The 15903-nt window shown below is 37.1% G+C and overlaps 1 protein-coding gene across 1 annotated transcript in view; it reads right to left on the bottom strand.

Moving 5' to 3' along the window:
• LOC150105008 (protein Obscurin-like) overlaps nucleotides 1–15903 on the bottom strand; it is a 790953-nt gene that overhangs the window by 314093 nt on the left and 460957 nt on the right. The window contains exon 48 of the mRNA XM_090395103.1: nucleotides 7095–7247. Coding sequence (XP_090251229.1) covers nucleotides 7095–7247 — 153 coding nt within the window. The remainder of the gene's footprint in view (nucleotides 1–7094; nucleotides 7248–15903) is intronic.

Here is a 15903-nt window from a genome sequence, read left to right as displayed (position 1 = left end):
TGATTGAGACTTTTAAACTGTTGAGAGGTGGTTACAGGGTTGACACTGGGGAGGTCTTTTGCTTGGTTTAACAACTTGAAGGATTGATGACAAGAGGCCATCCCTGGAAGTTATGAAAGGAGGCTGTGCGCAAGAGGTGAGGAGTGGTTTCTTTGCATGAAGGGTGGTTGAACCGTGGAATGCATTAACTGAGAGAGTGGTTGGAGTGAGAACGGTCAATGGGTTCAAGGAGTGGTATGATAAACTTTGTATTTCCTAAAAACGACCTCCCACGATTAGTCTTTTGAGTCCATGGAGGCCTGGATAATAATAATAATAATAATATAAAAAAAAAAGTATATACTTAGAGAGATTTCTTTCTCTGTGTTCATTCTCCTAAAAGATGGATACAATCTTAAAACTATCAATAGCATTTTTAATAGGTCATCATATATTCTAGAACATATACAACAACAAGACAACTACAAAAATGCTATTTCTTTACCTTATATTAAAAATGTTACATTTAAAATAGCAAAAATTTTAAAACAATACAACTTAAAAGTTGCCTTTTGATCTCTACAAAATATATTCATGAAGGTAAGATGGCCGAACAACCTCACCCACCTCTTAACCAGGAGTGTATAAATCTTCTGTCTTTGTTAGATTGGAAAGACGGGTCGATCCATAGAAATCCGACAAACAGAACATGTCAAGAATGTGGAGAAAAAATGACACAGATCAGGACTGTCATTTACAACAACCAAAGAAAAACAACAAAGTAAACTGACAACTCACTATCCTATCATACATAAAATTCAAAAATTATGTACATAGATTTAAAGAAGTTAGCAAACCAATATGACGTTTTATTCAATGTAATAGGATGTCATATTCAATGATGGAGCTCATGAGTCAAGCGTGGTGCACGTTTATAAGAAGAGCTCCAGATTGAGATAAGTATTCTTGAAATGATTAAGTATATATGAGTATTTGTTTGAGTAAGAGCTGCTGTAAAAGTTGTGCGCTACCATTATTATTAGTGTGGGGGATTTTGTTTTGCTTAAACTTAATTACGAATTCGTTGTTATTATTAGACTTTAGAGTGTTAACCAGCAGATTAAACATGACAGTAGCTTTATTCCATGACTTTAACTTAGATTTTAGTCGTTTCATTAAGTGTGAGGTTGTTATATGTATTCTTTTGATTACATAAATGATTTGTGGATGTTTAGGGCGGACGGAAGGAGGGTGTGTGCGAAGTGTGACCTGAATGAGGAATTGATGAATACAAATATGAAATTGATGACAGAAAGTGTTAGTAGCGAGAATGTCGCGCAGAAAATGAGTGCACGTTCGAAAGAGAGGCGAAAGAATGTTTAAAAATCAGTATAAAAGAAAACGAGTGATATAAAATCCTTAACGGATGCTAAAAAGGAAGAAAGTGATGCGAGAATAGCAGTAGGAAACAAAATTGAGAGAACGAATGAAACTCGAAATGGCGTGATGCAGGAATCAAAAGTTGAAAAAATTGAAAGAATGAATGATAGCGAAAGTTGGATGCATGTTGAACCAAAAGGACGGAAGCACAGAAGGATAAATGAGAGTGAAAGTGAGAAGAGGGTGTCGAGAGTTAGAAAATTAGAAAGAATGAATGATAGAGAGAATGTGACGTGAGATTTGGAAGTTGAATTGGATTGGATGAGTAAAGAGATGAAATGGATGCGGAATGAAATTAAGAAAATTCGGGTAAAAACTATTAAAACTAATCATGATGGCACAAAAGAGTTAACGAAAGATGAGCGAGTGGCGTTATATGACGACTCCATTATTAAAGGTGTGCTGGATGGTAGGATGCACAAGGTATGTTTTCCAGGTGATAAAATGAGTAGAGTGATTGAGGCATTAGATATGAGGAGGGAGCGAGCAAAGGAGTTGATGGTTTTAATCAGCATGAATGATTTGACAGAGGAAGTCAGAATGGATGTCAGGAGGCTGCTTAGAAGGATAAAAGAGAATAGTGTGACAGGAAGGGTAGTCAGCGTGTTGCCTAGGTATCACTGTGGTGAGATGAGGTGGAGAGCAAGGATTATGAATGATATGCTGGATGAAATGTGTGAGGAGATGGGAGTACAGTTTTTTAATGTGTTTTAAGGAAGAAGTGAACTGTATGGGAGCGATGAACTGCATTTGAGTGGTTATGGTGAGTTGCTTGGAGAGATTGCTGCTGGAAGGTAGGGAAGTGAGTAGAGTGAGAGAGAGAATGAATCAGATCAAGCAGAAAGTGATGTGGAAGAGCAGGAGAGTAAGACAGGAGAGATTGAAGAGGTGGTTATGAATGAGGAAGTGAGTTGTATGAGTATAGAAAATGAGAGAATGGGTGTGCAAGAGGAGCAGGGAAATAGGGAGGCTCAGGGTGGACAGAGGTACACAGCATGAGAAAGGTGGATGCTACAAGTAGAGGTGAGAGCATGTGTAGACAGGAAAGAAATGGGATGACCTGAGATCAAGAGGAAACAGTTGGAATTGAAAAGGGTTTTAAAATGAATAAGCAGGAAGGGAAATGGCCCCAGTCGAGCATGGAGAGATCACATCCAGTGAGTGGTATCAGTGGAACTACCTTGTATACAAATGTAGAAGTATAAGAAACAAGGCAGATGAAATGGTTGCATTAATTGCATCTGTTCACCCAAAGATTGTCAGAATAAGTGAGACATAGTTGGAAGAGGACGACATCCTGACAGGAATAGAGATGGAAGGGTATGATGTGTTTCATGAAGATAGAACGGGTAAAAAAAAGGGAGGGGGGGGGAGTGGTATTGATGATAGAGAAATCCACACAAAGTAGAGATGCAAGAGGGAAATAGTGCCAATGGTTTTGAGGCAGTATGGTGTGAGAAAGAGGTGAATGGAATCAAATACTTGGTTGGATGTTGTTATAGACCAGGTAATTTGGATGGTGGTGATAATGAAATGTATAATCAAATTAGTCAAGCAAATAAGAAAAGGGTGATCATTATGGGCGAATTTAATCATGGCAATATAGACTGGAATGATGAGATAGCAACTGGAAGTAATGGAAATGACTTTCTTGAGTTTTTGAGGGATAACTACCTCAGACAGTATGTTAACAGAGGGCACGCGAGGATTGAGGGTCTTGGATTTGGTCATTTCATCAGAGGATGTAATTATAAATGAGGTGTCAAATCATCCACCAATTGGTGAGAGTGACCATGAGGTGATTACCTGGGTGGTTGACAGCAGTGTGAGGACCTCTTTGAGAAAAGGGTATATGTGGAACTACAAGGGGGGGGGGGTGCAGAGCTCAGGAGACAGCTTGTGGGTGTTGCATTGAATGATGAATTAGCTAGAAAAGAGATCAATGCAGCTTGGGGGATTTTCAAAAACTATTTAGTAGATGCAATGTCTAAGTGTATTCCAAGGGAGAGAAGGTTAAATAAGATAGGTGAAGAAATGGATGAAGAAAGAGATTAAGCATGCGATACAGAGAAATAGGGCATTGTGGAGGCAGCATAAAAGAAGTGGAAATAACCAATTTCATGAGGTCTGCAAAGACCAGGCAAGGAGGGTGACTTGGTTGGTGAGAGTAGCTAAAGAGAGGTATGAACAGCAGTTAGCTAATGAAGCCAAAAAGAATCCTAAGGAGTTATTTCGATATGTAGCCAGCAAAAGAAAGAATGATTATTGAAGGATGACATTGATAGGAGAAAATGGTATAAAGACAGCTGTCTTTATACCATTTTCTCCTATCAATGTCAATGTGTGTGTGGTGGGGATACTTAATGAGCAATTCATAAAGGTCTTTCAATCTTGTGAATGTGACTTCATGGAGAGTTTGAGAGCAGTTGATGATGGGGAGGAGTGACTTACTGTAAGTGAGCAAAAGGTGTATGAGTAAACTAGATGTTAATAAGGCTGTTGGACTTGATAATATATCACCACGTATTCTGAGGAAATGTGCCAGGGAGTTGACACATGTCTTGACATATTTTTTTAATACAAGTCTTGCACTCAGCCAAGCCCCTAAGCAGTGGAAGGAGAGCAAGATTGTGCCACGGCACGTACTGGCGCTTTGAATGCGAGAGAGGCCAATAATTAGATACATAACTACTTAACAATATTCATTAAAAATTACAGGAATATTTATAAGAAAATAACAATTTTACTTACACATGAGTTTCAGGGAATAAATTTTTGTTTGTAGCAATTTCTGCTGTGTGTGTTCTGCTTTGGCAATCCCTTTGAATACTCCAACAGTAGTCGGCCATCATGTGAGAATCCCATCTTCCTTGGTACCGATCTTCCATAATTTTTAAGTCTTGATGAAATCTTTCACCTTGTTCATCACTTACAGCACCTAAATTCTCGGGAAATCTATCAAGATGACTGTATAGGAAATGAAGCTTTATGCTCATGTTGCACCCTAGGCACTGGAAATTTTCAAGCATTGTTTCCACTAGATCTTTGTAATTGCACGCTTTTTTGTTTCCAAGAAAAACAACCATCGTAAATGAAGTCCAGGCCTCTTTCTCAATTTCGTTCATAGAGTTGATGAAATTTGGATCTCTCATTAAAGTTCTAATTTGCAGTCCATCAAATACACCAGCTTTAATTTTTTCATAACTAAGTCGTGGAAATTTTTTGCATATGTATTGGAAACAGTCACCTTGTAAATCTAAAGCTTTAACATACTGCTTCATGAGACCTAGTTCGATGTGTAGAGGTGGAAAAATGATTTTTTCTCTGTCGATTAAAGCTTGCTTTATAACATTCTGTTCTCCAACATTTAAGGATACTCTAAGCGGCCAATGTTTCTGACTCCAGTGTTGGTTTCTAGCTCGACTATCCCAGAAGCATAAAAAACATGGAAACTGTATATCCTCTTTGAAAGCCAAGTAAAACGTTCACCAGTTTAAGATCCACACAGATGATCCAGTTATGGTCTGTATATTTGAATAACTTCAGAACCTTTTTAATGTCCTCATATGTTTCCTTTAAGTGGACTGAATAGCCAGTAGGAATTGAGCCATATACATTCCCATTGTGTAGTAAGACACACTTGAGACTTCTGCTTGAACTGTCGATAAATAAACGCCACTCATTTGGATGATATTGTACAACACTCATTTCAGTTAGTAAACCTGACACATTGTTACAGTAAACAAACCCACACTCGTGTTTAAAATATTGTACAAGATTACTTTCCCTGCTATGATAAAAAGTTATCTTCGTATATTGTTCCAGTAAGTTTTTTTCATTTAATCTTGAAGCTAACAATTCCGATGATTCCTTTGATAGGCCCAAATCTCTTACTAAGTCATTCAATTCCGCTTGAGTAAAACATTGCGGTCCAGAACTAGAGATTAAATTTTCATTGTCTAAATCAACATCGGGTCTTGCTCCTCAAGAACATCTGGCATATCCCGATCGTGCTCGTTCTCAAGTAAAGGAAGTCCTTTATAAATTGGCACGGCTATTTCATTGGAATGAGCAACTGGCCGAATTGCTGAGTCAAGATTTGGATACACAATTTTTTTCTTATTCTTCTTATTATAACCAGAAGTCTGAACTAAACAAAAAGAGCAATCATCTACGTGATTTTTCGGTTCATGCCAAATCATTGGAAGGCCAAAAGCTAATTTTTGGCGTTTTCCCTTGCTCCACTGTCATAAATTTTCTACACACGACTTACACACTTTATTTGGAGCCCATGAATTGTCCTGATCTGCAAGTTTTACATCAAAGTATGCAAAGTACACTTTCTTAACAAAATCAGTGATATTTGTCCTTTGACTGGGAACAGTAAAGCTGCCACAAATGTAGCAGAAGGAATCTAAATTATTGACACATATTCGAGTAGTAGACATGATGTATTTTCTTCACTACTGACTAACATGCAATTAACAAGACAAAAAAAAACCAGAGACTTTATTGAAACGTTATAAGCGCTCATCATACTTTCACGATTGATTGACAATTGACTGATTTCAATCGTTCTTTGTCCGCTATAACGCATATAGCATTCATTTGTTTTAGGCAGTTGTCATCGCCTACTTTTCATCACCTAAATGTATTAGGTCGGTTATCGGCCTCTCTTGCGTCCAAAGCGCCAGTACGTGCTGTTGCAGGTTCTTACGCATCTATTCATTTACTAACAAGCGAGAGCAGTGAGCACTCCGATTCTGATCTGCGCACTGCTTTGAATAATAGGCTATATCTTCGGGAATTTTTCGAATGTCTTGATAAAAAGTTAGGAACAGATTTTTAAAAGTACATACTTTTAGAAAATAATATTAAAAAATCGATTGTTTTGATCCTCTAAATAGTACTGCCTCCTTAAAACTATCAAAAACTTAGAAATTAGCAAAAAGAAAACGCAATAGAGGAAAAACCTGACGTGATAGAGAAAAATGGGTTTGATATTTGAAATCAGCGCACCCAAATTAGTAAAAAACAAGTGTCAGATCATAATCAGCAGAAAAAAAATTTTTTTTTTGTTGGCCAGTGTAATTCCTCCACTCTGTACTAAACCCATTGGAACACATACAGCCACCTCTCAACATCCCTTCACAGTACACCTTGAAACCCATAGAACAAGTTTCTTTTCCTCCTCCTTCATCCCTGCTACTACTGTACTGTGGAACAGCCTCCCCCCCCTGAGGTATTTCCCAAGGAATACAATATACAGGCTTTCAAATCGAATGTTAACAAGTTCCTCCTTTCCCATCCCACTAGCCACATATGGTACTAAAGTACTGTAGGTTGACCAGCCAACCTCTCGTATATCGGCCCAACATTTAAAAAAAAAAAAAAATCCAACTAACTTAATTTTTAAATCATATCACAGTACTTCAGTCTAATTAGCAGAATTTTTTAAATCAAGATTGCTCGAATTCTCTTATAGCAAAAAAAACATGTTATACTGTCAAAGGAAATCATGCAAGTATGATGTAAATCTAATAATATTGATATTATTATTACTGCCTATTGTATAAAAGCTCCCATCTGGAAGCAAAACACTGCCACCAATTAGGAATAGTGAAATGGTTAGACATAGTGAAAGATCAAGCTGACAATCAAAATTAGATACTTACAATAGCATCTGTGAGAGTCTGAATAAACCTTGGAGGTATATGTTGATCAATTGTTATAACACCTTTGGAACCTGCCTCTCCAAGAGGACTGACTAGATGACATTCAAGTGTCCCTGCATGTGAAGGAGTTACATTCTTAACTTCCAGAATTGCCTATGATGAGACAAAAATATAATGATGATAATGATGACACTACTTTTTTCTTGCTTTATTCGAATTGGGTAGCAATTCGAATAAAGTACACATGAATCTGTACTAGCTGGAAGAACATAATAAATTAGAAATCTAAGATAAAAATGACACTGCCAAAAATTATTTTTCACACCTTTGGTAAACTGCTAATACTATAACAGTCACTACCACGATGAGACTTCTGACTCCATGGAGATACTATAATAATAATAATATTGAGTAGCTTTTGAAATTGTTAATACTATAATAAGTACCATACTAAAGATTTCTATGCATCTTAAGCGATTTTTATCTGTGTTAGACTTCCTTATTGAATATTTCCAGATAACCATTCAATGTTAGCAAAGCAAAATTGGATGTCCTATTACAAGATAAATTAAATTAAAATGAATTAAAGCCTAATGTAGACAAATTTGAGTATATGAAAACTGGGATGACAAAGGTTTATTTTAAATTTTATGTGAACTCCACCCACAAAAGGTTGCCATCCAACAGTACATTGATATATAGTACAAATATACCATAGTGGTTAATATATCTGCTCTACAATCAAGAGGCTATGATTCAAATTCCACTATAGACATGGATGTTTTAAGAATTTCTTTAGATGACAGGTGAATTTCATTCCCCAATGTGAGTCCGTTACCCTGCTTATTAGAGATTTAAGTTGACTTCACAAAAGTTCTGTGTGTAGCTGAAAAAAGAACAGATTCTTAGAGAACATCTAAACAAATTGAAAATTTCTGTTTTGCTTTAAGAAAATATATTATTATTGATATTATTATTATTATTAACATCTGACCTCCACGGAGTCAGAGACTCATCATGGAGGTACATTTTAAACTGATTCAATGTGTCTACATTCACAATGCACTCAGGCACTGCATTCCACACACCAACTCCTCTCCATGCAAAGAACTTACTCCTCACTCCTCTGCTCACACCCTATTTATACAGTTTCCAGTAATGGCCTCTTGTTCTATCCCCTCCCTCTCCCATTCTATGAAAAATCTCTTCCATGCCAACCTAATAACAGCCCGTGACTATCTCATATGTCTCAAACATATCCCCCCCCCTCTTCCTCCTATTTATGAGGCTTTGAAATTTACATTCTCCAAATCTGTCCTCGTACTCCACATTCCAGAGACCACTGACGACCTTTGTGAATCTTTTCTGGACCCTTTCCAGCATATCCTCCTCACCATGAAAACTCAGCAACAAAATCTGTGCACAATAATCCATATGAGTCCTGATCAAGTCCTTATCAATGGCATCATAACCTCTCTATTTCTGCATGTCAGGGTCCTCTGCATTGCCATTATTCAATGTAATGTCTTCACAGCTTGTGCAATGTGCCCACTGAATTTCAGGTCCTTGTCCAGAATCACTCCTAGATCTCTCATCTCCTATACTTACTTTAAAGTTTCCCCAACAAGTGTATACTTTGAATCCCATCGTTACTTACCAAATCTAAAAACCTTACACTTTGCAACACTGAACTGTCAGTTCCACTTACCTCGCCATTCATGCAATCTATTAAAGTCCTCTTGTATATCTGCTTGACTCTTCATTGCTCTCCCCAGTTTTGTATCATCTACAAACAGCTGCATATCACTAGTTAAACCCATCCCAATATTATTAACATACAAATTGAACAACAATGGTCCCAAAACAGACTCCTGCAGTACACCACTAGTGACCTTCTTCTTTCGGGATACTGCACTCTGTATACAACTTTCTGATACCTATCTGACAGCCAGTCACTGATCCAACTCAGAAGTCTGTTATCCAATCCCATCTGTTTAAATTTATTTACCAGCTTGTCATGTCGCAGTCTATCAAGAGCTTTTGCAAAATCCAATACTGAACAAACGAGGATGGGCTGGAAATTTGGAATTTAGCCGACCAAATTGTATTCTTATTGGTTAAACAAAAATAAAAAATGACGGTACAACATGAAAAAATTTCATGCCAGCTTGGGCATTGCCCGGTTAAACAAGACCCCCGTTGTTTTCGCCAGGGAACCAGGGTGAACAGCGAAAAGTCAGTTACTGAAACAAATCTGAAAACACACCCCAACTCAACATCATCAGAGTTAAAGATCAGTACTATCAACATAAGAAGCCTGAATGGCAAAGAAATGGAGCAAGCTGAGGAATTAGATAAGTACCAGATCGACATAATAGAGGTGACTGAAACAAAAAAGACAAAAACTAGTGAGATCTTTCTGAGCAATAAATACAAAATGTTATATTCAGGCAATGACAATCAAGGAAAAGAAGGAGTAGCCATAGTATTCAACACAAAATACGAGGCTAATCTTCTTGAATGGCAGGCAGTCTCAAGTAGAGTGATCTGAGCAAATATGAGAATGGGGAACTTGACAATGGGACTTATTTGTGCCTATGGTCCCACAGAAGGTTCTACTAAGGTAGAAGTGGAGGAATTTTTTGATGCTTTAGAAAAAGCAACTGACACAATGAAAAAGGAAAAGTTGGTCCTTGTTGGGGATCTGAATAGCAGAGTAGGAAATGATTGTCAGACATACAAAAATATTTTGGGAAAATTTGGAGAAAAGAGCAAAGCTAATAATAATGGCAAATACCTGTTGGATTTCTGCTCAGAATATGGACTGGTTATTACTAACACCATGTTCCAACATAAAAATGTGCACAAATTCACATGGAGAGAAGAGGCAAGGAATAAGAAAAGTCTCATTGACTATGTTATTGTTGATAATGATGTTTTCTCCCTGGTGCAGGACACCAGAGCATACAGAGGATTTGAAATTGGAAGCGATCACTATTTATTCTTGAGCAGGATAAAATTGAATTTCATATTGAAAAGAATAACATGCAAGAAAGTTTTAAAGGGAATAAAAGTTGAGCAGCTCTCAGATGTGAACTGTAGACTAATATACACAGAGATTATTGAAGAAAAAATGAAAGAGTTTGAGAACAGGAACCAAACTTGGAGATTCAATGGCAAGCCTTGAAGAAAACCCTGGTTGATTCAGCCAGAGAGGCATGTGGTGAGGATGTCTGCAAGGATAGAAATATCATGACTCCATGGTGGACACAGGAAGTTAAAGAGGCAGTGAAGGAAAAGAAGAAATCATATCAAAAGTTCCTGGCTAATAAGTCAGCTTTTGCTCTTAGAGAATACAGAGACAAATGTAAGAAAGCAAAACATTGTGTAAAACTAGCTAAACAAAAGTCATGGGAGGACTTTGGCAAGAACATAGAAAATAAATATCAAGAAGGTGGTAAGATATTCTGGAAGTTGTTGAAGAAGCTTAGAAATGGAGGAAAGAGTGCTGTAAAAGGAGTTAGAGATGATAAAGGTGATATGAAAACAGAAGAAAAAAGATATCCTTGAAGTATGGAGTAATTACTTCGAAAAATTGCTAAATGAAACAAGCAGTAATAGCACGGTGGTAAAAAACACTCAACAAACATACAGTCAGGAATACATATCCATACTTGAAGTAGAAAAAGCCATCAAAGGCTTGAAATGTGGAAAGGCAGCAGGAGTAGATGATATTCGACCAGAAATGCTAAAGTATGGTGGTATAAAGGTCTTACAGTGGCTGCACTGCATAGTTCAGAAAGCCTGGACAGAGGGACGAAATCCCGATGATTGGAATAGAGCTCTAATAGTGCCCATATATAAAAAGGGAAATAAAACTGAATGTGAGAATTACAGAGGTATTTGCCTACTGAGTGTGCCTGGCAAGATCTATGCAAGTATACTTGAGAAACGGTTGAGAAGAATTCTGGAAGAAAAGCTTCGTGAAGAACAAGCTAGTTTCAGGCGAAATAGAGGCTGTCAGGATCAGATCTTCACTTTACGACAAATAGTCGAGAAAGCATGGGAATATAACAAAGATCTGTGTTTAAGTTTTGTCGATCTGGAAAAGGCATATGACAAGGCCAAGAGAGAAGCTATTCAATACGCTACAGTTATATGGTGTCAATGGGGCATTATATCAAGCAATACTTTGTCTTTATTTTAGTTGTAAGTTGGCAGTTAGAACTGAAAGATGTACAGGAAGATGGTGTAATGTTAAATCTGGTGTGAGACAAGGATGTATATTATCCCCTCTGTTATTCATTATCTATATGGATCACATTATGAAGGAAAGTGGTATTAAACATGATATCAGAATTGGAGATGTTAATGTCAGCTCTTTGCTTTATGCAGACGATGTTATACTTCTAAATAAATCCGCTATGTCTGCAAGATTCATTGACTAAATTAAATAGCTATTGTAATAGATATGGTATGAAGGTCAGCAATAAAAAGACAAAGATAATGAAAATAGGCAAAATCATTGAAAATGTCAACAGTGTTGTGAATGGAGAACCTGTGGAACAAGTAAAACATTTCAGCTACTTAGGCACGATTTTTAGTGAAGATGGTAAATTAAATATGGCAATAGACAACAGAATCAGCAAAGCTGGTATGGTGGGAAGTCAACTGAATAAATTCATATGGAATAAGAGAGAAATTAGTCGGAACACTAAGTTAGCTGTATACAAGACAGTGTTCAAACCAGTTTTAACTTATGGATCTGAGAGCTAGGTCAGAAGTAAAACACTTGACAAAAGACTAGAGACCGCATATATAAGTGTCCTGAGAAATATTAGAGGTGTGAACAGATGGCATCAATGGCAATATCATATTAAAAACCAAGATATTAGGAAAGAACTTGACATTGTCGGCATCTAGGAGTGCATTAGCAGAGCTAATCTCAGGTGGTATGGTCACTTAAACAGAATGGGCGAGGAAAGATTACCAAAACAAGTGTTCTCTGCCAGGTTGGCAGGAAGACCAAGATATAGGGTGGATTGATACGGTACAATGTGACTTAGATGATAGAAATATAAGATCTGATAATGATAATACTGGAGTCTTGACAAGTAATAGACTGATTTGGAGGAAAATTGTAGGTAGGAAGTTAGTAATGATGTAAATTTTTCATGTAGTACTATCATATCCTGTACACCCCTTGAGGGTACATGTAAGGAATTTGATGATGATGATGATGAAGTATACATCACTGTATATGCATCTCCCTGTCCAAGGTTATTTGTCATGTTGTTATGGTACATAAGTAGTTTAGTGAAGCATGGTCTCCCTTTAACAAACTTATGCTGATAACCACAGAGAATACTCCAGTTATGAATCATTTTTGTATTATACTTCTCACTACTCTCTCTCTAGTACCTTCACTACAACTCCAGATATACAGATTGGCCTATAATTTTAAGCTACAGCCTTATCACCACCTTTATGCAGTGGAACAACTTTACCCTCCTTCCACTCCCTTGGAATCTGTGTTGTTGTAAGACTCTCATTAAGCAGGCATGCCAATGTACTGTCAGTTCCCTGGAACATACCCTTAAGGTGCATGGTGATATGTCATCAAATCCTGTCACCTTATTGATATCAAGGTTATTTATTTCCTCAAATATCTCCTGCTTACTCACAATTAAGCATTCCTCTCCTATGTCCTCTACATTATGATTCCACCCTTAGCAGGATGAAACAGCCTTATAAATTGATCACTGAATATCTCAACAATGTCTTCTGCAGCAGTAACCATTCTACTACTTTCATCCATTATAACTTCATCTTACCATGATCATTCTTACTTCTACTTGTCACATATCTAAAATACTCTCTAGGGTTTTTCTTCACTTGATTTGTCAATTTCTGCTCATACTGCACTTTTATTTTCCTTACTATCTGAGTCACTCTTGTGGCTTGTTCTTTATACACTTCAAGTAACTGATTAATACTATTATTCATATTGTACTTCCTCCAAAGTATCTTCTTTTTCTAGATTTCATGCTTAAGCTCCAAATTGATCCATTTTACAGCAAATTTATTCAGTCTTTTGGTCTTCGGAATACATTCACAGATTGATGCTGTTATGTATTTCTTTGTCAGTTCTCATGCAGCATTTATTTCCTTACTGCTCAACTCCTTGTTCCATGTTATAGCTCCAAGCTGTCTCCTAAGCTTGTCATAAACACAAGCCTTATAATTTCACATATATTCTTTCCTCACAAAAAGCTGCATATGGCTAGCCACAACCCAGGTGATCACTTCATGATCACTTTCAACAACTGGAGGAAAGTGTGAAACCCTTCTCACAATTACATCTTCTGATGAAATTATTAGATATAGAACCCACGATTCTCGTGTGCCCTTCTTTACGTGCTGCCTGAGATAGTTATCTCTCAAGAACTCGGGAAATTCATTTTCCTTATTCATCAACACCAAGCACTATCAAACATTTTGCACAGTATCTATCATACTTTGCTTTGAACTCATTCGCAGTCCTGGCACTGACAATAGATTATGGCAACCTTTTCCACTCATTCACCACTATCGAAGCAAATAATCTAGTTTGAACACCCTTGCTAACTACACTCTTGCAGTTTCCAAGGATGGCCCCTAGTTCTCCCATGACCAGACTTGTTCTGAAAAATTTCCTCTGAACTAATATTGTAGAAAGAGATGAAATGAAATGGATCCATTCCTTTAATTGTAATTAAAGGAATGGATTTACAATTTTTGGACATTACAATTAAATCCTTTAATTGTAATGTCCAAATATTTAAAGAGATGGAGTAAACACGATAAGCACTACGAACACTCTACTATTGGTGCAAACTGCATATAAACAACAGTGGAATTGCGCGATGGACAGTGCCGCATTACGCTAATAGCTTGCATCTCACTACGATGTGCACATGCTTGCTTGCGTAGCAATATGACACTGTGGTAAACACAGTGCTGCTAGTGTCCTTCACTCTCCTAAGTGCTACAAGATGGATTTTTATTATTTTTTATACAAAATAAGAGAATTGTATAGGATTGTTGATGATAAAATTAAATATTACAAGCAAATATAAATAAATTAATAAATATATTTATATATCGAGAAACATTGGAGGTGCAGTTCTGCAGTGCCTATGCAAAAGCCATCCCTGGCTATGGTTGTTAAATAATCAATGAAAAGATTATACAGAAGGAATGGCATGCAATTTATAATATGTATGAAGTGAATTTAATGCATAAAAAAACTTGAAAATGCCTGATGGACTGCATCTGAATGGTTTTAGAGTTAGATGTTTAGGAGAAAGTGTTTTCAGTGAGAGGTTGGAAGTGCTAAACCAGCGAACTAGAATTTGTTCCAGTTACCTCTAGAACAAATGCGTGTGCATACAGAAATCATTATGCAATGCGAAATCAATTTCACAGGCTTCAAATCAGAATGTGCTGGCAGTGGCATTATGTAAGTATAACTGCACAAGTCCAAGGAGACATTGAAATACATGAACATAAATTCCACAAGTATCAGAAATAAAGGAGAAGATTTTGACATTGGTCAGCTTGACTTGACCAAAAATTATAAGCATCAGCAAGACCTGGTTGATTGACAAAAAATGATATACTTAAAGGTGTAGAATATAAATTGAATTGTATTTTCAGGGAGAATAGATTGAATAGGACAGGAGGTGAAGTATTGTTGACAATTGCCATTATCATTTACCCCCACTTCGAGCCTATTCAAACCCTGTAAGTAAATGCTGTATATCAATAGCATCTATGATTGCCCTACATGTCTTTGTATCATCAGCAAACAACTAAAGATCTCTGTCAACCCGTTTCCAATATTATTAATATATAGAATAAACAACAATGGTTCAAGGACTGATCCTGGGGCATACCACTGGTTACATTAAATATGGCAGATTCACATCCTCTATATACCATTTTCTGATACCTATCCATCAGCCACCCATTTATTCAAGCTAATAGTTTATATACCAATCTCATATTCTCTAGTTTATACAACAGCTTTTTCATATTCAAATGCCTTAGCAAAGTCCAACAGTATCATAGTCTATCCATATATATACAGGGTGTTCGGGATAAATTTGACATATTTATAATTAATTATATTTTTCCGTAAGTTACATGTATTAACACACACTTCTCTTCATTTAAAAGTTTGGACCCTTCTTCATTCATATACAAGATGTCAGAAAGGATGGATAGCTGGAACCCACCTGAATCATGGAAGAGAATAACTTGTATCATGATGATTCGTGCCCGCCATCAAAATAAGGATATTACGACTGCTGCCCAATGCTCCCTGAATACAGTAAAAACAATCAGGCATGAACTAGAGACCTGCAATGGTGACTACGAGGATGTAGCAAGAAGAAAGATCCCTAGCAGACGATCTGATTGCGTTCGTACAGCAGAATTCCTCGCAAATCTGCAGGAACAGGTATTGAAGAACCCTGGCATTGGAATTCGGGCTTTGTTCGTGGAGTTGCTAACTGTAGTCAAGCCCTGGATAACAAGGGTAGCCAATGGTAGGCCGTATGTATGGCAGCAGGATTCGGCCCTTTGCCACACCTCTGGGAAAAGTCAAAAATGGTTGTCTGAAAATTTCTACGACTTCACCAGTCCAAATGTTTGGCCTCCAAACTCCCCAGACCTTAACCCCATGGATTATTTTGTATGGGGCGCAGTTGAAAAAGACACCAATCGCACTTCCAGTAATACAAAAGCCCAGTTAATGGATAAAATT

This window comes from Typopeltis vanoorti, chromosome 7 (assembly GCF_054136105.1).
Source record: "Typopeltis vanoorti isolate ZY-2024b chromosome 7, IOZ_Tvanoo_1.0, whole genome shotgun sequence".
Lineage (NCBI taxonomy): Eukaryota > Metazoa > Arthropoda > Arachnida > Uropygi > Thelyphonidae > Typopeltis > Typopeltis vanoorti.
This window is presented reverse-complemented; position numbering and strand designations above follow the sequence as displayed.